Below are 24,484 nucleotides of genomic sequence, written 5' to 3' on the forward strand. Positions count from 1 at the left end.
TATATACAACATAGATACAAAATAATCTTAAAGAGGCTGCCTCCTTTAGAAAGAGGGATGTAAGCAGAGTTCCTGGAGAGGAGGAAGGTATAAAAAGACTAGAAAGGTAGGAACAAGCCAAGTTATCAAGGGCTTCAAATGTGCAACAAGATTTTATATTTGATGCTGGAGGCTTAGGGAGCCACTGGAGTTGATTGAGTGTGATGTGTGTCACATGGCCAGACTTGTGTTTTAGGAAGATTAATTTGAAAGCTAAGTGGGAGAGAGACTTGAAGCAGGAGCCCAACCAGAAGCCTGGTGGAACAGTCTAGGCATGAGGTAAAAAAGGTCCTGTCCCAAGGTGCTGGCCGTGAACCAGGGGCCTTGGGTGTGTGTAAGTGGTGTAGAAGGTAAAATCAGCAGAACTTGGCAACAGATTGGATATGTGAGTGAGAAAGAAAGAGAAGAGTGTGACTGGAAAGGGTGGTAGGGCCCTTGTTGTCCCATACAGTCAGTGGGTTCTCTGGTCCATTTTGTGTTCAGGACGTCTGTTATTTGGATAAGGTTTTACATCTCTTGTACTGTTAATTTTCCTTCTAAGTCTTACCTCTGGCTCTTTACTTTCTCCTCCAGTTTGTTCCCCTAGAGCACTCATTTAATTTATAAACTGTTTTTTAAACTTTTGCTTCATTTCTTCTAGGAATTCCAGTTGATCTTGTGGCAAAGTTGGGTTTTTCTTTAAGACTTTGCTTTTAGATGTTGTGGGTTTATTCTCTTAGATATCTCACTCCATAACAGTTTTCTACCCTAGATTTTTCATTTGATTGGTTACTCATTCTTCCAGCCTTATTTCCTAGATTTGGGACTTTTTGTTAGGGCCAGGCTTTACAAACTTCTGGAGGGAGTTGTGGGGCCTTTTTGGTTTCTGCTTTGTTTTCTCTTTGATCCTGCTGTTGGTTTTTCCAGGTATTGAGCATTGTATTCTTCAAGGATCTTAGCAATGGCTCTGACCAGGGAACTGCAAATTTTCAGCATCCCCTAAATGATCTGATCTTCAGACAAGCCTGATTGAGGCTTTTCAGGCTCCCAACTCAGGATTGTGTCTGAGTGACACAACTACAGGTTTTTCCCTGGTTGGAGCTTCAGGAGAGACATTTGCTGGCCTCAGACCCTGTCAGTTAGCTGGAAGGCTCCACAAGTTCAGTTTGACAGGATTTCAGGCTTTTCTTTGGTCTGAGCTCCCTGCTTTGGTAATTCGGCTGCAGACCTCTGCCTGGGTCTCGGGGCTAAATTGCAGATCCTAATCTAGGGTCAGAATGACATGTTTTCAGGAAATTCTGCCTATTCCCTCTCCCTGCCTGGTATGCCATCCCAGTCCCTTGCCATGCTGAATCTGTGACCTTGCCCTCTTTCCCCTCATACAGAGCTATTGGGTCTAGCCATACTTAGTCTATATTAGATCTGGGACCCTGTTCCAGGGTCAGAGCACCATAGCTTCCTGCTCAGTTTGCTTCTGTTCCTGTTCCCTGCCTTGAGTGAACCCTGGGCTTTAGCCCTGGTTCTACAACCCTGTTCTGGAATCGCTGACACATCTGCTGGCTCTTTTCTGTTCTCCAAGCTAAATCCTTGGTCTCTGGAGGCTATTACATAGCCATAGGCTCCAGCCACGGCCTTGTGCTGTAAGGGCTCTTTCTTCCTGGCTGGACCTACTCTCCAGTGCTGAAAGTCATGCTGACTTTTGTTGAAAAGACTATGCCCTGTGGTTCCACCTTGAATTTCCCAGTTGTTACTCATTCTGGCGATCTTCCTCAGTCTTTGTTGGAGTGTTTGTGGCAGAGAGCTAGGTTGTACTGCTTCTTCCTGTTCTGGCATTTTTGCTTGTTTCCTACCCCATCCAGTTTTAAGTAACCCCCAGAAGAAAGTAACAGTTGTCTGCATTGGGATGAAAGGAACAGTAATTATGGTTTTTTTCTTTCAGAATAAAACATGGATTTTGAACATTGCTGTCAAAACTCTCCACTATTTGGTTATACCCTCATTTTCTCCCTTTGTTTTCCTCCCTTACACTATCTTCATGCAATCCATTCCAGCTGAAATATCTTCTTCTCATCTCTTGTAACTGCCTGTTTCTAAACTTTGACCCATCTTAATGGATTGCCTAGTCACACCTCAGAAGGGAAGAAAAGAAGAGGAGCCCTTTATCCCCACCTAGTTAAATTCCACTGACTGGTAGTGATAGAGGTGGAAGTAGGAAGTGGACTTGGGATAGTAATGGTTTTACCATTCCCTGTATATTCAGCCTCCCTTCTTTCCTCCTTTCCCTCCCTAACCTATCCCAGTTCTATTACTGTGCCATATACAAAAAATTTATAGAGGTCACAGTCCACATTTTATTTATAGACTTCTGCCTGCTTCTTTAGTCAGTGGGCTCCTATCCCCACCTCTGGGCCTTACTTCCCTTGTTTTTTGGCAAGTCATTTAACCTCTCTAAGCCTCAGGTTCCTCATCTATTAAATGAGTTGGTGAGACTAAATGACTTCTAAGATGCCTTTCAACTCTGAGTCTATGATCCTTTACCATATCTTCTCTATCAGTTAGATTACAGCTGAAAGTTCACTCCTTTTAGGAAGTTTTCTTGATTAGCCCTTTCTATTTTCCAACCTATGAATGTAATTAATAACCCGGTTCTATTTCAGTTCACTCATGTTGATCTTTTTTATCTTGTCCTTTTACAATGACAAGCCTTGGGTCTGTTTGGTAATATATAACTCCTAAGCACCTAGAGCATGATTTCATTCCTTGGTGACTCCCACTCTTCTCCCAATATGAATCTGTTATAGCCATGAGTAAGGTAAATTGTTGAAAAGTTGAGAGAACCATGGAAGAAAATGTGTTTTTAATGTTGTGAACAGGAAGTATAAAGTAGAACAAAGGAATTTTGAAGAAAAAGGAAATCAGGTGTAATTTGTGGACTCATAGATTATTTTAGAATATGCTTTTCTTGGTTGTGTGACTGATTAATTCTTTTACAGGTTGATTTCACCCTCACCCCCACAGTACCCCTGACAATTTGTATTTCTGTACTTAAGTTATTGACCTGAAGTTAGTAAACTACCACCCCAACCCTGACTAGGGGGAAAAAACACGTAATGTTGCTGTATATCTAGTACCTAATTAATGTGAATTAAGTAATTCTTTTTCTCCATGCAGATTGAGGTGGCATCATGCAGCCTGATATTGAGAGATGCAAACCTCGGGCCAGAAAGCCAGATATGGCCCTTTATGTACCCAAAGCTCGAAGAGGTTCAGTGCTTCCCATATCAAGTCATCAGGAAATGAGCTATAGTCATCTGAATGCTGTAGTAAAGCAAGGGCAAGAAGAAAGTCATCTGCCCTCAAAGAATGATGTCTTCAGAGTCAGTTCTGAACTTCAAAGACCTATTAGTAATCCTAGCAGACAAGAGCACAAGGCCAGGGATGGAAAGAGACCTAATTCAAAATCAAAAAAAGGCACAAACTTGAAAGAAAGAAACAGAGGAAAATTCCATACTCAAAAGGGAACCCCAGAGTCCAAAGAAATGCTCAACAAAAATCAACAAAAGATCCCAAGTCCTAGTAGTTTTTCCAAAGTACCTTCACAAATGCATTTTAAACCAAAGAAAGAAGAGAAATTTATGGATTCCCAAACCAGTAGTGTGACACAGTCTAGCACAGAAACCTGTGAGACTCAGGCTTCCAATAAACCATTCCAAAGCGTGAAATTATGTGATTCCAGAAAGGAAGAGCTAAGTGGGATGAGGTATCCAGAAGGAGACTTGAGAAACAGTGTTAGCACTGATTGTAAGGTAGTAGAAACAGTAGCTAGTTCTCAGCTTTCAGATGAGCCGCTAGGACGCAGTTCTCTTTTGAATCCTGACCATATACTGGCACCCACACAGATAAACTCACGTTCTGAAATTGTGCAAGAAGTTATCCATGTAACAGGTGGCATACCGAAGCCTACCACTGAAGGCATAAAGAACATTGCTGTCCAGGGGTGCCCAGAGTGTGTCATTGAGCAAGCATGCACAGACAATGAACCTAAGAATGTCAGGGACCTAACTGATCCAGTGTTCCTCAGCAGTGCAGCTGGCATCTGTGATAAGACAAATGTGGACAGCATATCTGGGGTTGGGGATCCTATCTCTGACCACGTGCACATAGTCAGTATATTAGAGAATGCCAGTGACATTGTGGATTCAACCTGCATGAGTGGAGAGTCTGAGAAGAGTGGTGACCCTGCTGATGAGTCGAGCGTGTGCTATGAACCTGCTAATTTAAGTGACTTTGCTGATGAGACATCTACAGGTAGTGAGCTGGAGGATGACAGTGACATCACTAAGCAGGCATGTATGAGCATTACAGATGGTATATTTGATGAGACATGTGTGGGCAGCACCTCAACAATTGTGGGTGGAATCACTGAACAGGCTTGTAGCAGCATAAACAGTTTGCTAGACTGTATGGCAGTAAGTACTTACATAACCCCTCTTCTAGTAGCTAACAGCTTAGAGTGTGGGAATGAAAACTCAGGCTTGACAGTTTGTACAGACGGTTACGCTGAAGCTGTTTCATCCAGTTATCAAGAGTCAATGGGAGGACTAACAAAGGCCTTGTCAGATTGTACCTCTTTAATACCTATAAAGAAGGAAGCATCCAGCAATCATGGTTCCTGTTTAGACTCTGAACTCTGCGTGTCAAATAGGACAGAATTGCTTTCCAGCAAGGCCTTGAACAGTGATCTGGATTGTACAGATGATATCACAGAGACTTTGAATAATCTAAGAACTAGTGAAGAGTTCAAAATAGGTGAGGAAGATGACTCTGGGCAAGTAGAATATACTGTTTCTTCAGACAGACAATTGGAATTGAAAGCTCCTAATCCTTCCTCCAGTGATGAAAGTGCCCCTACAGAGGAGAGCTGGGATTCTTTGTTTAACGATGATGGAGAATGCCTGGATCCACGACTTCTAGAAGAGGTATGTTTAGATGAAATCAGTGAATCTGGGGATGTCTGTGGGTCTGAGACTGCTCAAGTGTGGTATATACATCCATGCTAACACAAAGTGATATTTACAGAATTAAAATGACAAAGGTTCAAAAAATTTGTCTTCTAGGTCTTTTAAATAAAACCCATAGAATATAGCTTTGATACAGTTAGCTTTTACTGTGGGACTTGATGGAGAATGTTAAAGAATCAGGAATTCACTGGTAGACAGTGGCTGCCTATTTGGGAGAGACAGAGGAACTTTATTAGAGAGAACAACTCTATAAGGACAAAATAAATATCAGGTTGCCCCTGTTTAGCATCATGAATTTTCAGAGGGCATATCCCCACCCAGCACATTCCCATCTGTTATCTTAATTAGTTCTGTAGAAACATGATACTAGGTGAAACAGCATGGAGTTATAGAAGTTAGAACTGTAAAGAACCTTAGAGATTCTCGAGTCCTGGCTCTTCATTATACCAATGAGGAAACTAAGGCCCTGAGAAGTTGACTTTCCCAAGTTTAATATGTTTTAAGCAGTAGAGTGTGGATTTGAAACCAGGTCCTATCATTCCAAATCTGGGATCCTTTTGGATAATTAGCCCCATAGGAAATATATTATAAATGGGAAATACTTTATGAGGCATCCAGAATTCAGGCTATGAAAGCTTAAAATAATACTTATAGAGACCTCAGGATATATAATCTATATCCTGGTAATAAATGTTAAATAAAACAATGCGATTAGCATAATTAAAATTTTTAAAAACTTGAGGAAATTCATAAGAATGATCCTTCCAATGTATGACAGCAAACAGATTGATCTTTGGGAAGTTAATGCTGTTGAGCCTGAAGTGCTGGCTTGTATCATTGCTGACTATACAATTTTTATCCTGGGTGATCAGCTGAAGTATATTATACCCATGACCAATGTAGCATTGCAAATCTCTGCTATAATAATGTTCCTGCAAAGTAATATTGATTGGATGATGCTGTGAGGGGTATCCCTCTATTGATCTCTCTCCCCCCACAACAAATGTATAGTATTGTATTAGGCACTGTGCGTTGAGTTTATATTTATAAAACATAAAGAAGACACTTCAACTATCCTCTAAGAGTTTACTCTCTAAATTAAGGGAGACATACTACAAAAAAATCATGGGATTAATGCTTGTACATTGTATATATAATATACAACTGAATAATGAAGTGACACTGCTTTGGGTGCTTAGTGTAAGTTATCACCTCTTACAGCTGGTTAGGAATTGCTTCATATAGAGGATAGCATTTTAAACTTAACTTAGAAGAATGTAGAGGGAAATTAGGTGACTAGGAAAAGGTTGTCCAGGAGAGAACTAGCTTCAGAAGAAGCTTTAAATTTTAAAAGAGCTGCTTGACTTGGGTGGAGAACAAACAGGCATAAGGTGGTAATAAAGTCATTTGGTTCACTTCTTAGCTAACATATCAATTCAGTTCAACTCAAAAACATTTACTAAGTGCCTGTTATGTGCAGAGAACTGTGCTAAGTACTGAGAGAGATAATAATTTAGATAAGACATAGTCTCTGGCCTAGTAGGGGGATGTGTATTGTACATCATGAGTACATGAGCAAAATACAGTGTGAGGTACAAAGGGGAAAAAGACCTCACTAGCTGTGGTTTGGAAGAATCAAGGAAGGCTTCCTATGGGATATAGCATTTCGTTTTGACTTTAAAGAATGGGTAGTGATTCAGCAGGTAGAGGCAGGGGGGACAAGGTAAAGTATTCCAGGAATAGGCATCAGTGTACCTTAACAAAGGTACAAAGGACAGCAAAACAGTCTAGTGTTGCAGGAACATAGCATGCTTGTAGAGACTATTGTAAAGAGGTTGGCAAGACAGCATAATGCTGACTTTTGGAGGATCTTAAATGCAAGGATAAAGAGTTTGAATTCTACCTGGTAGGCAGTAGGAGGCAACCATTGAAGAGTTTTTGGTCAGACTTCACCTGAACAGGTTTCTCCAGAAGGGAGATTAGTTGGCAGCAGTGTGAACAATGGATTGGCATGGAGAGAATGGTGGTAGGAAGACTTATTAAGGCTGGTATAATAGAACATGTAAGGATAAGGCCTATGATAGGATAATGGCAATGGAAAAGAGGGGTAGATCTCTATCCCCTACCCCCTGGCTCAATGTGTTAGACACCAGAGGGTGATGGTAATATAGAATTTTATATAGAACTCTTAAGCGTTGATTCTCTAGATTAAATAACATCATATAAAAATCAAAGGATAAATGCTTGTACATTGTATATAGAGCATACAACTGAAATATGAAGTGCCGCTGAGTTAGGTGCTTAGTGTAAAATATCACCCTTACAGCTGGTTAGGAAATGCTTCAAGTAGAAGATAGCATTTTAAACTTAACTTAGAATGAAAATAGATTATGGAAGTCAAATTAACAGAAACTAACTGTATATGAGAGCCTGGGGTACCACTGATAAAAGTCAAGTCAGAAAAATGAGCAGGTTTTGAGAGGAAGATAGTAAGTTCAGTTTAGGGTATATAGTTTAAGATGCTGGTGGAACTTCCAAGGAGAGAGGAAGAGCTCTCCTTTTTTTCCACAGCTGGACAGGTACATTTGGCACCTAGGGAAGAAGTCAGCAATAGAGTTTTGGGAGTCTTCTCCCATGTACATGACAGTCGAAGCCATGGGGTTGCCAAGAAAGACATATGGAGAAAAAAGGCCAAGGACAAAACAGGAAGCAACACTTAGCTAGAAGAGGAAGTACCAGAACAGAAGAGAGAAGGAGCAGCTAAACAGGTGGAAGGAGAACCAAGAGTATCCAGTGTCTTGGAAGACACAGAAGGGGAGAATATCCAGAAAGAGGGTTGAACAGCACTGTTAAATGCTGCAGAAAAGTCACTGACAATGAGAACTGAAATATTTATGCATCCAAATGAGTATTGTTCTCTTCAAGGTAACCATCATAGAAAACTATACAGTTATTCTAATGGTGTTGTCATTGTTGAAAACATTTTTGGAATTCCTCTTCTAGAAAAGGTCATAACCTTTTGCATTGCCTCACATACAGGAAATCTTCATCTCTTGAGAGTGGATTTGATTTTTGCTAACAGCTAAATGACATTCCGTGCCAATTGTGAATAAGGAGAATGATCAATTTGGGTCATGTTGCTTTTTGTTTTGTTATACTTTTTTAAAAAACTGTAATTTTGAAAGAATGTTACAGATTTTGTGTCTGTGCATGTGACTCAGAAGTTGATTCTAAAGGCCAATAACTTGGTAACCATACCTATGAATTTGAAGTCTTAGACCTCTAATGGCCTGACTTCATGTAGGGTGTGGAAACAGGTGGTAAGCTTGTCACCTGCTATCTAATCCCAGGTCATAGATCCAAGGTGGATTATGAAAGGGACCTGCAGCCAGGGGGGTGACTGTTCCAGAGTAAGGAGAAATCACAGGCCCTAGTTTGTGTACTAATAAAGGAAGAAGTTCAGAAGCAAGCAGCAGCTATGTGACTCAAACCCACAGGAGCAGAATGGAATCTCAGTTCTAGCCTCTAGCCCAATCTGAAGCCTGGACAGAAATCTCAGACTCAAGGGGAGCCTAACCATCTGTCACTCCAAACCAGCTAGCTTATACTGATTGAATCTAACCACAGCTTACTGTTGCTCTGACCCAAACCCAGGTCAGGAACTTGTAGAGCTTAGATCAGGGTGAGCAGTGATCAAACTATGCCCTGAATCAGATCACTTTGTTTATATTAAAAGCTGTCCCTTGAAAGCCTGAAATAACAACAGTCATCATCTCAAGAAAAGAGCAGGATCTAACTAGACCTTCCCTTGAGAAGTCTTCAGAGCCTAATCCTCAAACCAATCTCAGAGTCAAGAAATGGGCTGGAACAATGAGCAAACAAGAAATAATTCTACATCATCAAAGGCTGTTAGGTTGATAGTAGAGCTCAAGACACAAATCCAGAAAAAGAGACTCCAAAACATCTACAAGCAAAAACCTTAAAGAAAAATACAGTTGAATTTGTGCCCCAAATCAACTAGAAGTCTTAAAAGAGATAAGCAATGATTTTAAAATGTTTTTATCAGTGAGAGGGCTAGATGAAAAAATTGGAAAAGAAATGAGCTATGGAAAGAAGAATTAATCTTAAAGATTATAATATTGGTCCTTATAGTGAGATCAACATTATCCGTGTCCTTTTGTTATTATTGATAAAGGAGATTTCATATTCTTTCTTAAAAGGTCTCAATTCTGTGTCTAAGCTTGTCAGCAAAGAATTGCCTCTTGGCGTACTTAGTTTCTCTAGCTATTTTACTATGCTGAAGATGAGGTCACAAATATTTCTGAAGGAGACCTCAATGGGAAGTATGCCCCCATCCCATTAACTAGTGAGTTCTGACATCTGCTGAATTGAATATACATTTCATTGAAATGAGTAGATTTTTAGTTACTTTATTACTCCTTTCCGTGGGTCTTTTGGTTAAAGAAGCATTGCTAGTGTTTATTGAAATAGTCAGTGACATTCAGTGCTTGCTATCTGCCAGGCTCTGTGCTTAGTGATGGGGATGCAAAGAGTGACAAAAGAGTCCTGTTTCTGAAGAAGCTTCCAGTCAGTTGAGGGAGACAACATGCAAAAAACTATATACAAACAGTGTATACAGGGTGTCCCAAAAGTCCTGGTACTTTTAAAACTTAAAACTGCACTACAACTTTTAGGACACCCTGTATACAGGATAAATTGGAGCTATTCAAAAGAGGGAAGGCACTTGCATTAATTCATAGCATTGACTTTGGGGTGTTTATAGCAGATTCACACATTTAAGGAACATGTTTTGGTTTGTTTTTTAAGGGGTAGGCAGTCAGAAATATTAAGTAAAGCTTTCTCAGATGATGCTGTGAGTTGTAGAAATCTTTGAAAGCCAGAAGAGAAGGAGGAGCAATAGTGACAACAGTGATAACAGTTAACACTTAGATAGTTACAGGTTTACAGTTATAGTCTCTCGCTCAATCCTCTCAACAACCCTGGAACATGAAATGGAGACTGAAGAACATTGAGGGATTCTCCCAGGGTCACACAATAAGTGTCTACTGGCAAGAGAACATTGAGGGGAAAAAAAGCATTACCTAAATTACCTATGAACATCACCTACAGTCCACCTAACGTATCCTGTTCTGTCTTGCCTTGTAACTCTACAAGTTATCCTCATTCTCTTGACCCCACAGGATTAGAGGCTAATACATTAAATCCTAATGTAGGCATTTCCCAAAATATGCAAACCCACTTAACTGAATTCTGCATTTGTAGAATTCTTAAATTGAGATACAGAAAAAGCACTTCATTTGAATGATTTCCCAATTTAGTGAGTTAACTAATAACTTAAATCTTTTTCTCTCATTGCTTTCCTCATCATCCTCTTCCATAGTTTGTGGGTCACAATCTTCATGGTCTTATTGTTATCCTATCCTTCTACTTCCATGGGCCACCATTGTGCCATTCTTTTTTTTTTTTTTTTTGCCTTTTTGGAGGGCAGTTGGGGTTAAGTAACTTGCCCAACGTTACACAGCTAGTTTTTTTTTGCATGGGTGTTAAGTGTCTGAGGCCAGAACTGAATTCAGGTCCTCCTGACTCCGGGGCCGACACTTTACTCACTGCGCCACCTAGCTGCCCCTCATTGTGCCATTCTTGCTGCTGCTACCAATGCCACTTTCGGAAGGTTTACTGAGAGCCAAGGAATAGGGATTTTAAGAGGTTGGGAACTTCTTGGGCTCAGAGGGAGTTGTTGGAGTCTGTGTGTTGAGTCCTTCAGTTTTTGCAGTAGTAAGTAGCAGGAGGGAAACAGGTATAGGCATTAGGGCCTGAAATTACAAGAACTGCAGCCTCTGAAATGTGACTCTCATTTAAAAAATTTTTTAAATCTTTGGAAAAGAATCTCACTAAAAAGCTATCCCCCAGAAAACAACCCTTCTATTTTAAAAAAGTTTTTATTGACGTGTTTTGTTTTCGTATTAAAACATTTCCAGATTACTGCCACTCTACAATAGCTCTCTTGTGACAAAGTAAAACAGTTCAGCAAAACTAACCATGCAGTGACTCCACTGAAGGTGCAAGCAGCATCCGTATCTGTTGTGGCCCTCCGTCTCTTTGTGTTCTTAAAATGAGCAGAAAGATATTTTCTTTCTCATCCCACTGAAAAAAGAGAAAAGGAAAAGCTAATTCCTTGGAACAAATATGGATAGTCTAGCAAAACAGGTTTCCTCGGTGGCTGTATACAGAAATATATCTTCCTCATTTTGTATCTTAAACCCATCTGCTCTTGGTCAGGGGGTAGATAATGTGTCTTATCATCAGGACTCTATAATCATTGATGATCATTGTATTGATCCATTGTATTGATTGATTGGTTCTCATAGCTTGTCTTTGCAGTGTTGTTATAGTAGGAATTGTTCTGCTTCTGCTCAATTCATTCTTTATCAATTTATAAAAGTTTTCAAAATTCTTCTTTCTTCATATGGCTATTATAATATAAACTGTTCTTCTAGTTCTGCATATTTAACTTTGCATCAGTTCATGCAGATCTTGCTGTGTGTCTTTGAAGTCATCTCTTTCCTCGTTTCTGGCAGCATAATAGTATTCCATTGAATTTATATACCACAAATTACTCAATCCTCAATTGATGGGTATCCCTTTTGTTTCCAGTGCTTTGCCATGACAAAAAGAGCTGCTCTCTCACTCACTCTCTCTCTCTGTATATATGTGTGTGTGTGTGTGTGTGTGTGTGTGTATATATATATATATATATATATAACCTTAATAACTTTTTGTATATAATTCCTAGTTGCTTTCCAGAATGGTTTTCACAGGTCCACCAATAGTTCTTCAGTACCTTTTTTTCCCCCACAGCCCTTCCAATATTTACCATAAAAGTAAGATTAAATGGGACACAATTAATCAGAGGGAAAATCTGTGCAGAAAGTTTTTCTGATATAGGTCTCATTTCCAAGATACGTAAGGTTCAAATTTGTAACAGGAGCCAGTCTTCAGTTGACAAATGGATAAGGCTTATTAACAGGCAGTTCTCAAAGAAAGAAGCCTATATATAGGCTATCCATAGCTGTTTAAAAAAAAAAATGCCTTAAATGCTTAAAATTGCTACTTATTGGAGAAATGCAGATTAAAGCAATTCTGAGATTTTCACCTCAAATCTATCAGATTGGCAAAGATGACAAAAAAAAGGAAAATGATTCTTCTGTTTGAGAAGGGATATCTAGATTTCTGAACATCTCATTACCAAAGTTATAGATGTCGCAGAAATGGAACAAGAAATAATTGCTTAAGGCTTTCCCTTTTTTAACCTCCTTGTGGGTGTTGTATTTTTTAAGCATTCATATTAATTTTGGCCTGGATTAGACACTTTGCTCTATTTAATAAGACCATTCTGCTCAAACATTTCATAGTTCAGGCTTTTTCTCAGCCTCTAGTCACGCAAGATTTTTTTTATCTGTTCTAGCCCATCTTAACACATCTCTAATTCATTTTTGTTGTAAAATTGTCTGAATTAACATTTTTTATTGACTGCCTTAGTGGGGATTTATAGACTTTCACCTTGCAGCCATGGTATATTCTGATGCAGTCACTTGGGGCATAGGGAAAGGAGTCTGATTGAATTATATTCGCTGTTTAAGGCACTGTAGTCCAATCCATTAGAGTAGGATGATTATATCTCCAGGTCATCCATAGATAAGGAACATTAGGGAGATTTGTTAGATTAACATTAACAAATTGCTCTCTTGTTTTTATGAGGTGACCTCTTCAAAATAAAAATACTCTTCCAAAGCTTCCATGATGGTTCTTGCCTAATAATTTTTTTGTGAAAAAGAACAGAAGTCTTTTTACCCAGCATATTTGCTTCCATTTTAAATAAAGAAATTAGACAGTTCACATCACTGAACTGGCGTAGTAGAAAGAGCATTGTACTAGGAATCAAAATGTATGTTGTAAGTCTTGACTTTGCCACCAATTAGCTAAGTGACTTTGAACAAAACTGCTTGTCTGTGCTTCAGTTTCTTCATTGGTAATATGGACTGGCTTATCTCTGTAACATCCCTTCTAACACTGTGTTTCTAGATTCCTATTACAAAAACCTCCCATTCAGGCATTCCAAAATGACATTTTTTATATTTCTGGTTTGGCTTACTGTGGAAGGTAGTTGAGGGTCAAGATTAACAGGAAAGAGAAGTTTGCGGAAAATTTATTGAGAAAACAGTTGATTCAGTTGAGCATAGCATTTTGGTGGTGTGTTGGTCATCGTCCATGCTTCTGGTCTGTAGGTCCCAAGCCTCAGGGCCCAGGTGATAACTCCTCATGGTCCATACTCATGCTTGCTAATCCAAACTCTGTACTGAAGCAGTGACCATTCATTTTTACTAAATGTGGTAGAATATAGAGTTCAGGGCTGATTTCCCCTGTGAAGAAATTGAGGTTGATAATGTGAGGCTAAAATGCTGATTTTAATGGAATTTGTTCTTTGGCAGACTAGAGAGGAACGATGATAAAATCAGATTTAAACAAAAAAGAACTAAAATATTTCTACCAATTTAAAGATTCCCTAGAGTTACTAAAATCCTCTAAGATTGTAAATGCCCCCTACAGAGGGTTGTACCTCTGTATTCTTTAATATGAATTTCTTTAGTCAGAAATAGAAATAGAAGGCCAGGGGTATTTTGGTTTGGCAAAGCAGTCCTGTGTAGCCCACATTTGAAGTTTTGTAGTCTGTTTTGGATACCACATTTTATTTTGATTTTGTTTTGTTCCTTTTTTTTTTTCATTTTGAACATTCCTTTTTTAAAATTTATTAATTTATTTTTAGTTTTCAACATTCATTTCCACAAGATTTTGAGTTACAAATTTTTCTCCCCATCTTTCCCCTACCCCCACCCCAAAATAGCAAGCCTACTGAATACACCTTCTCCCAGTCTGTTCTCTCTTATATTCTACCCCATATCCCCCCCACCCCAAATTTCTAGTAGGGCAAGATGGATTCTAAAACCCAGTGCCTGTGTATCTTATTTCCCAGTTGCCTGCAAAAAATCAATTTTTTTTAAACATTTGTTTTTAACACTTTGATTTCCAGATTCTTCCCCTTCTTCCCTCTTCACCCACCCTCTCTGGGAAGATAAGCAATTCAATATAGGTTATACATGTGTACATTTCCATAGTAGTTATATTGTGAAAGACTAACTATATTTCCCTCCATCCTATCCTGCCCCTCACTTGTTCTGTTTTCTCCTTTGACCCTATCCCTTCTCAAAAATGTTTGCTTCTAACTGCCCTCTCCCCCGGTCTGTCCTTCCTTCTATCATCCCTCTTCTTATCTCCTTCTCCCCTATTTTCCTATAGGGTAAGATACCCAACTGAGTGTGTATGTTATTCCCTCCTTAAGCCAAATTCAATGAGAGTAAGGTTGTCCCATTCCCTTTCACCTTCCTGTTCTTCCCCTCCATTGTAACAGTTTTCTCTTGCCTCTTTTATATGAGATAATTTACCCTAGTCTATCTCTCCCTTTCTCCTTCTCCCAATAAATTCCTCTCTCTCCTCTTAATTTTATTTTTTAGATATCATCCCTTCATATTCAACTCATCCTGTGCCCTCTATGTGTACATATACATACATGTGTATGTATATGTATACATATATATATTTATTTCCACATATATTCCCTTCAACTATCCTCATACTGAGAAAAGTCATATGAGTTACAATTATCGTTTTTCCTTGTAGGAATGTAAATAGTTTAACTTTAATAAGTTCCTTATGATTTCTTTTTCCTGTTTACCTTCTCATGCTTCTTTTGCTTCTTGTAGTTGAAAGTCAAATATTCTGTTTAGCTCTGGTTTTTTCATCAAGAATGCTTAAAAATCCTGTTTCATTGAATGACAATATTTTCCCCTGAAACATTGTGAACATTCCTTTTAAAATTTTTTTTGAATTCCAAATTCTACCCTTCTGTTCATGCCCCACACAGTGAGAAGGCAAGTAATATGAAATCAGTTGTACACATGAAGTCATACAAAACATATTTCCATATTAGTCATGTTGAAAAAAGAAAAAAACCAGGAAAAAGCAAGAATCATAAAGAAAGTGAAAAATCTCCTTCAATTTGCATTTGTTGTTAAGCCTCTCTGTACTTAGCTAGGATAATCCTCAGAAATAAGGCACAGTCTATCTTCAGGTTCGTATGTAAAATCTTTCTGGTGTAGTACAACCTACCAGAGATCCCATTCATTGTATTAGTCTTCGAGAACTCAGGGTTGCTTTCATCCCACAATGAGTCATTAGAGAAGGACTTTGTGGATGAAACAGACATGCACTTATCAGCCATAAACTAATTTTATGTATTTGAAGATAGACTTGTAGGAAAGGGCTTCATTTTTGCTAATGGAGAAAGCTTCAGTTCTCTAAAGGGAGATTAGCATTTTCCTAAATCCTTTGAAATTGTTGGGGATTATTGTATTGATCAGAGTAGCTAAATCTTTCACATTTGATCATCATTACAATATTCCTATTACTGTGTGCAATGTTAATGTCTTGGTTCTGCTCACTTCACTTTGTTTCAATTTATATAAATCTTGCAAGGTTTTTCTGAAACCATCCTGCTCATCATTTCTTTTTTAAAGTTTTTTATTTATTTTGAACATTTAAAAAAAAATTTTGAGTTCCAAATTCTCTATATAAAATATTCTCCTGGTTCTTCTCACTTCATTTTGCATCAATTCATATAGGTCTTCCCAGGTTTTTCTGAAACCATCCTCCTTGTCATTTCTTATTGAACAAAAGTATTCCATCACAATCATATACCTCATCTTGCTCAGGCATTCCCCAATTAATGGGCATCCCTTTAATTTCCAATTCTACCACAAAAAAAAAAAGCTATAAATATTTTTTGTATATATAAGTCCTTTTCCTTTTCCTTTTATCTCTTTGGGATATAGACCTAGTAGTGGTATTGCTGTGTCATAGAGTATGCAAATTTTTTAGTCCTTTGGGCATAATAGTTGCAATTCATTTTCTAGAATGGTTGAGCCAGTTAACAACTCTACTACCAGTTCATGTGTCATCTTCCCACATAGGAACACAAAAAGTTTAACCTTATTGAATCTCTGGTGATTTTGCTTTCATGTTTACCTCCTTATGCTGCTTTTGAGTATTTTGTTTGAGTGCCACATTTTTAAATTCAGCTCTGGTCTTTATATCAGGAATGCTTGGAAGCCAACTATTTCATTAAATATCCACTTTTTTTCCCCCTGAAGGTTTATACTCAGTTTTTGCTGGGTGGGCTACTCTTTGCTGTGATCCTAGCTCCTTTGCCTTCTATGCTATCATAGTACAAGCCCTCCACTCTTTTAATGTGGAAGCCAGATCTTGTATGATCCTGACTGTGGCTCCACAACATTTGAATAGTTCCTTTCTGGCTACTTGCAATATTGCCTCCTTGACCTGGGAGATGAGGAATTTGAATATAATATTCCTGGGAATTTTCATTTTAGGATCTCTTTCAGGAGGTGATCAGTGGATTCTTTTAATTTATCTTTTATCCTCTGAATCTAAGATGGCAAGGCAGTTTTCCTTGACAATTTCTTGAAAGATGATGTTTAAGCTCTTTGATCATGGCTTTCACCTAGTCAAGTAATTCTTAAATTTTCTTCTCTTAATCCATTTTCCAAGTGTAGCGTCAAGCACCCCAGCGTCCCCAGGGTCACTGCCACCACAGGTTCTTAGATCTGTTTTGTTAAAGGAAAGCAACTCAAAATTGGTTAACAAGCTTACTTTAATCAGTCAAACATGTATTGTTTACCTTGTTCAGGGGAAAAAGGCCAGCACCCCGAACTTCACAATATACAGACAATTATCAGACAGAGAAACAGATCAAATAAACAGATTCCAAACTGTCCAACCATTACATCCATACCAAATCAACATCTGGGTTTCAACATCTGGGTTTTCAAAGCTGAGGGGGGGCTCTCAACAATGGTTTCCCAGAGTTTCATCAAATCACAGAACACTTCTCAAAGTGAGCCCCAAAACAAAGCTACACATCAGGGCTTATATAGCCTTCTCCTGGCTCAGAGAATGTAACAACCTTATTGACCCACTGGCCAATCAAAAAATATCTACTGAAAAACAAGCCTCCCACCCCAGGCTCCAGGTGCATTTTAGCCTAGGGGCAGGGAAAAATCTTTAAAATTTACATTCCCATTACACCAAGTGAGTTGTTTTTCCTGTGAGATAATTACAATTTTTTCATTCTTTTGATTTTGTTTGATTATATCTTGATATTTCATAGTTACTCACTTTCACTTGGACAATTCTAATTTTTAAGGAATTATTTTCTTCACTGAGCTTTTGTACCTTTTTTCCTACTTTTCTATTTTACTTTTTAAGGAGTTCTTTTGTTTAGTGAATGTTTGTACCTCCTTTTCCATTAAGCCAATTTTGCTTTTTAAGGAGTTTTTTTCTTTGGTGAATTTTTGTGCCTCTTTTTCCCTTTGGCCAATGCTGTTTTTTAAGGTATTATTGTCTTCAGTGGGTTTTATTTTTCATTCTTCCTTTACCAAAGTTGTTAATTGTCTTTTCATAATTTTCTTGCATCACTTTTATTTCTTTTTTCAATTTTTCTTCTTATCACTTTGTTTAACTTTTGTAGGAATTCTTGTTGGCCTTGTATCCAATTTGCAGGGTTTTTTTTTCCTTTGAGGTTTTGCTTGTAGCTTTTTCACATTGTCTTCTTCTGAGTTTTGTGGTTTTCTCCACTACCATAATAGCTTTTTATGGTCAAATTCTTTTTGTCATTGTTGTTTGCTCATTTCCTCAGCTTATTTGTTGACTGACCTTTATGTTAAAGTTGAGCTCTGCTTACCTGGGAGTGGGGAGGCATTGTCCCAAGGCTTCAGGCTTTGTTGTGCTATTTTCAGCTAGTTCTGGGGATCTGGAAGTTTTTGGTGCTTCCAAGGTGGTATGACATGGGGAGAAATGTGGGAGAAGTATGATCACTGTTCTCCTGGTCTGTGCTCTGGTCTTTACCTAGCAAGTGCCCCTGCACCCCTGCAGCCACAAGTGCTCCTCTCTGCCTTGGAACTGTGACCCAGAACTGCATGTGGGCAACAGAGTTGTCAATAGCTCCAGGTCCTGCACCCAGGGCCAGCAAAGGATCCCCTGTAATGTCTTTCTGACCAGTTGTCTGACTCCCTTATCATCCTTGGGCTGAGAGCTCCCAAAGTTGCTGCTGCCACTGCTGTCTTGGCTACCTCCAACACTCATTGCTGGTGCTCCTGCCCTGCTCCTGGGCCTGCAGCCACCCCAGTGTTACAGACCTCTTCTATGGACCTGCTGAGTTGTCTTAGGCTAGAAGAACATTTCACCCCATCCTTAGTTGGCTCTGCCACTCCAGAATTTAATTTGATTTGAGGCATTGTTTTAAAGTTGTTTGGTGGGGAATATTAGGAGAGTTCAGATGGGTTGCCACCTCTGCTCCACCACAATGGATAGCATATTTTTGGAAGAATATTGACAAACTAGGAAGCATTTCAAGGATGATAGCCAGAATGGTAAGAGATTAAGGGATTTTTAACTGGTAGAAGAGAAGGTTTAATGGAAAGAGCAGTGATTGGAGTCAGGACCAGAATTCAGAATCCCATCCCTGATGCTTCTTCCCTGTATCACATCAGGCAAGTCTCTTAACCTCCTTGAGACTGTATCCTTGTCTGTAAATGAAGGGGTTGGACTCCATAATTTCTAGTCTCTTCCAGCTAGGCTAATCTTACTTCCTTTATTGATAGGATTATTAAAATAGTACAACAGAGGTATACTATATCTGAAATATACTAAACTAAAATAAATTATTTAAAATATTTGAAATATTTTTTATTCTGGACTTAAACACCAAAAGGGAGCATTTCCATACACATAGCAGAACACACAAAAAAAGGGTTCTATATGAAACTGAATCCCCAATTTATAATTTGCTTTATTTTTAAAGTATATAATAAATTCTATATATTACTTTAAAGACTATCCTGTTTATTAGTGTTTCCTTCCAAACTTCCTTCTATTATTTTGTGTGCATTTTTAAAGTCAAAGCTACTTCTTTTACATCATGTATCATGAATTTAGACCCCAAAATTGTTACTGTCAGAGTTTTGGTTTCTCTATTTTAAGAATTTTTTTTGAGTTTTTCCTTTTTTAATGTATTAGTACTGCTTTTCCCCATGACTCACAGTAACCAAGGCAACTTGAGCTTATGGGCGGAAGAAGAGGAAAAGTAGTGCCAATAATTTTTGAAAATCAAAAAACATCTTGTAAAGTAGTTTTTCTCAAACACAGCACAAATCAGATTCTTGATAAGGCATGAGTTTGGGGAAAGAAACTGGCCTCCCCATGAAGTACACACAGTCGTTGAATTCAGAGTACACATTCAGTCTTCAAGAAGGTTAGTAGAGTTGGAGAGATAAGATAGAGAGATAGATGTTGCTTAAAACTACACAAATGATCATACAGATTTGGAGGATGTCTAAGAATTCTGAAAGATGTAGGGGGAAAAAAAAGTGTTTGTTTTTTTTTTAATTAAGCAATCGGGGTTAAGTAACTTGCTCAAGGTTACACGGCCAGTTATTTCTGGCTGTGGTGCTGAGTGTCTGAGCCCAGGATTTGATCTCCAGGTCATCCCAACACTGGAGCCGGTGCTCTTACTCGCTGAGCCACCTGGCCACCCCAAAAGAAGTGTTTTTTTTTTTAATGTTATTGGTAATATGGCAATTAGAATTAATCAGGAGGGCTTAGTAGCAAGTTTAAGCCAACAGAAAAATAAAAACTAACTGAAGAAAAGTATAGCTAAGAATAGAATTAAGACTAGACTGACTCTTGATCTGTTCCTAACTGTCCCCTAGGTATCCAAATATTTAGCAGATTATTCTTTTCCTTTTTTTTTAGCACTTCTCTGACAAGAGAGGAGAGGCAAACATATTTCTTTTAAAAAATAAATTTGATATTTCTGTTTTCAAATCATCTACGTAAGTTCTAAGTTTCTCCCCCTCTCATAGAACCATCTCTTATAACAGACATTTTTTTTTTGTGATTAATAATCCAGTTTATTACAAAATTGAAATGACCATTCCCTGCAAACAACACTGAACGAAATGGGCAGTGAGTCAATAGAAATGGAGCTTCTTAACAGTCCTCTTACAATATGCTTCCCCCAAAATGTTAACACTGCTAAATATAGTTTTTAAAAACTACATGTAATGGCGTAGAAGCAGGCTGAATCATCATTTTATTCAGACCACACAGGTGAAAATTAGACACAGGAGGAGCATGTTAATTAGTCAAAATCATGTTAGAGTCTTGAAAATTCTTGCAGAGTTCCGACATGGAAACTGTACACAGGCAGTTTCTAAATCTCTTTAGTCTTAAGTTTAATAATTCAAAATATAAATGTAAGAGGAAGTAATATACACATGTGGAAGCCATTTTCAAAGCTACTAAGAAGAGTTCTCCTTTGGGGTATTAATCCTGTTTCACTTCTCCCTTTACATGTCTCTTCATTCTAGAATAGGAACTGATAGAATCATCCATCACAAAATCATAGAGCACCCTTATCCAGGAGTTGTACTGCGGCAAGTTGTCATAATATTCTGCTGCTGTTTTTTCACCAATGGAAGGTTCTTTCCAGGAATGTTGGGAAAGTCAAGATGTTCATTATGATAACCTACATTGAAGGTTATTAAATTAAGAGGTCCATAATAAGAAAAGGTTTCATGTCCTTTTAGAAACATGTAATGCTCAGCTATGAAATGTCGAGAAATTAGGTGCAAACCTAGGCCAAGTACTGAACCTGCAAACACCTACACAAGAGATTTGATCCCAAAAAAATAGTAAGTAAAAATGTCAAAACTCAACTGAGTCAACAAATTGATAATTTCTAAATAAGTAATTGGCTTGGGGTTGATGCACATCGGTCGAAGAGCATAAATGAGTGGCTGAAGAGTAACCCATATAAATTTTCTAAAACGGGTACAGAAAAGCCAGCCCTCAGAACTGGTGGGAATATCCACATCAATGCCATCCCCTGCTAGGTAGCAATGATGATCCATGTGGGTGGTACCTCTTGAAGGAAATAAAGTATGGAACGCAGAAAGGAAGATTGCGAATATGCCATAATACCAGCTCCAAAGAGCCTTGTAGTTGCCAAATGCCAGGTTATGAGAGACCTCATGAATAGCCAAGGACATTGAATGACTAATGCAGCTGCCAAAGGTGTAAGCCCAGAACATAACCCATTTCTAGTCCAAGTCTTTTACTAAGTAAAATGCAACCAACTGTGCAAGAACCATCAAAATCACAATCCAGATCAAGTTGTAATCCGGTCTCATCAAAGATTTTATTTCTGGATACTTGGCCCAGATCTGTGTAGACCCAGACCCCGGCTGCCAGTGGGCCAGAGACTGACACAGCACCTTCATTGAGCCGACAGAGCTGGAGGCAGAGGATAAGGCCAGACATTTTTTAAAGTTCAGCAAAACCACCTGAGTGAAATGAGGAGAGAGAGGCAGATGTATTTCAGTCAGTTAAGCAGTCCTGTGCCGATCTCACCCATCCTTAAAAAAAAACTGTTCACTTGATCCTTCCATCCCCTCAGGCTATCGTCTTGGATCTCCCTGGCTTTCACAACTAAATGCTATGAGCTGGGCGGCTAGGTGGCACAGTGAATAGAGCACCGACTGTGGAGTTAGGAGGACCCAAGTTTAAATCCAGCCTCAGACACTTAACACAAAAACTAGCCATGTGACCTTGGGCAAGTCATTTAACTCCAATTGCCCTATCCTCCCCCCTCCAAGAAGCAAAAAACACCAACAAATCCTATTCATAGCATGGGTTAAATAGCATGCAACTTGTTCTCATTTGATGGAGAAACTGAAACAGCCTGAAGCTGATGCCCATAGTGGCGGTTAGGAGGAAGGAGCTCACTCTAGCCATTTGGTAGCTTCTTATTTGAATTGATCTTGCTAACTACTGGATGCTAAGAGTACTGTTGTTTCTGTTTATGCTCTCAAATTTGGCACCCTAGCTCTGATCAGGGGTATATATCACATGAGCTGAGACAGCCATACCAACTCTATTTGTACCAATGAGTTGGGTCTCCAGAGCGTTGCTACTTGGTCCATTTGGGGGCATCTCCAAGGGATGAAGGGTTGTCTTTGCTAGGGTTATAGTATTTCACAAGTCCCCACCAGTGTACTTCCCAGTGATTGTCAATTGATAATCACTATCAGCCAGATCAATTAGCTTTTAGAAAAAAGATATTTACTTAAGTGGTATAATTGGGACAAACATGCCAAAAGTCTGTGGCATGCTACTACTAATACATGCAGAGGCCAAGGAAAAGTGGCTTCCAGCTTAGAGAGCACATGTGGCAAAGGGTAACTCATACCTCCTGGAAGTTCTTTTGCTGGAGTCCTGATGATGTTTCCCTTGGGCCTGTCCTGGTAAATGTTTGGGGGGGCGGGGAATGTTGCTGTGACCCACTCGTTAGTTTAATCCGTATTATTTACATTTTCTCCATTACTTTCTTAAGTTTATACAATCAACAAAACAATGTCAAACTTTGATTTGTAGCATTTGGGATTTCCAAAGTATAAATGCTTACAGTGAAAATTTGACATGAGGAACAAACGAAACAATATTTATAAAGCACTTAGCACTGTTGGTGGTTTAATAAATACTTATTCCTTTCTCACTCACAATATCTAATCAGTTACTGAATCTTAGAAATTCTTAAACATCTCTTAAATCTGTCTGACTTCCAACAGAGCAGTGTCTCACACATAGTAGGTACTTAATTAATGCTTCCTGACTTTAGTTCCCTCATAGTAAGCAACACTAGTTCAAGCCAGTAGCACCTATTATCTGGACTGTTGCAATAGCTGCTGCTGCTTCTTTTTTGAATTTATTTAGTATTTTATTTTTATTTTTCCTTGGTTACATGTAAGAACAACTTTTAACATTCATCTTAAGTTCCAAATGCTCTCCCTCCTCTCTCCTCCCCCCCATTAAGAAGCCAGGCAACTCAGTATGGGTTATACATGTATAGTCATGTAAAACATTTCCATATTAGTCATGTGAAAAAAACCATAGACCCCACCCCCAAAAAAACCCTCAAGAAAAAATAAAGTTTACAAAGTATGCTTCGATCTGTATTCAGACACCATTGGTTCTTTCTCTGGGAATGGATAGCATTTTTCTTCCTAAGTCCTTCAGAGTTGTCGTGGATCATTGTATTGCTGAGAATAGCTAAGTCATTCAGAGTTTCAAAGCTGATCATCTTACAATATTGCTGTTACTTTGTACTCAGTACATTTCACTTTGCATCAACTCATGTAAGTCTTTCCAGGTTTTTCTGAGAGCATCTTACTCATCATTTTTTATAGCACAGTTGTATTCCGTCTTAATCACATGCCACAATTTGTTCATCCATTACCCAGTTGATGGGCATCCCCTCAATTTCCAGTTCTTTGCCAACGAGAGAAGAGCTACTGCAAATATATTTGTGCATATAGGTCCTTTCCCTGTTTGTTTTTTATCTCTTTTGGGATACACATCTAGTAGTGGTATTGCTAGGTCAAGGGTATGCATAGTTTTATATCCCTTTAGGCATAGTTCCAAATTGCTCTACAGAATGGTTAAATTGGTTCACAACTCCAACAGTGCATTAATGTCTCATTTTTACCACATCCCCTCCACCATTTGTCATTTTCCTTTTCTGTTCTATTAGCCAACCTAGTAAGTATGAAGTAGTAGCTCAGAATTATTTTAATTTGCATTTCTCCAATCAGTAGTGATTTAGAGTGTTTTTTCATATGGCTATATAGATAGCTTTGATTACTTCCTCTGAAAACTGTCCATATCTTTTGATCATTTGTCAGTTGGGGAATGGCTCTTATTTTTATAAATCTGACTCAGTTCTCTCTCTCTATATATATTTTTTTGCTTTTTGGAGGGCAGTTGGGGTTAAGTAACTTGCCCAAGGTTACACGGCTAGTTTTTAGTGTGGCTGTTAAGTGTCTGAGGCCGGAACCGAACTTGGGTCCTCCCGACTGCGGGGCCAGCACTTTACTTACTGCACCACCTAGCCGCCCCCAAGTTCTCTGTATATTTGAGAAATAATGCCTTTATCAGAGAAACTTGTTTCAAAATTTTTTTCAGTTACTATTGCTAACTGTATTTACCTTCATCCTATCCCCTCTCCCCCAGTTTATTCTATTCTCTCTCTCCTTTCATCCTGCCTCTTCTCAAAAGTATTTTGCTTCTGACTCCCCCTCCCCCAATTTGCCCTGCCTTTTATCACACCACCACCACCCCCATCCCTTTCCCTTCCTTCTTTCCCATAGGGTAAGATAGATTTCTATACCCAATTGAGA

General features: G+C 38.6%; 1 protein-coding gene and 1 pseudogene across 6 annotated transcripts in view; one reads left to right on the forward strand and one right to left on the reverse strand.

Moving 5' to 3' along the window:
* Window positions 1-24,484, forward strand: part of R3HCC1L (R3H domain and coiled-coil containing 1 like) — a 120,822-nt gene that overhangs the window by 57,894 nt on the left and 38,444 nt on the right. For all 6 annotated transcript variants that reach the window (XM_069067158.1, XM_069067159.1, XM_069067156.1 and 3 more), the window contains one exon: window positions 3,190-4,997. In XM_069067158.1, coding sequence (XP_068923259.1) covers window positions 3,204-4,997 — 1,794 coding nt within the window. In that variant the 5' untranslated portion in view covers window positions 3,190-3,203. The remainder of the gene's footprint in view (window positions 1-3,189; window positions 4,998-24,484) is intronic.
* LOC138145533 (sphingolipid delta(4)-desaturase DES1 pseudogene) lies at window positions 17,486-21,469 on the reverse strand (annotated as a pseudogene).

The sequence above is a fragment of the Petaurus breviceps genome, unplaced genomic scaffold (assembly GCF_028583685.1).
Source record: "Petaurus breviceps papuanus isolate PSGF00001 unplaced genomic scaffold, PetGlider_PUasm1.0 90740, whole genome shotgun sequence".
NCBI classification, from domain to species: Eukaryota; Metazoa; Chordata; class Mammalia; order Diprotodontia; family Petauridae; genus Petaurus; species Petaurus breviceps.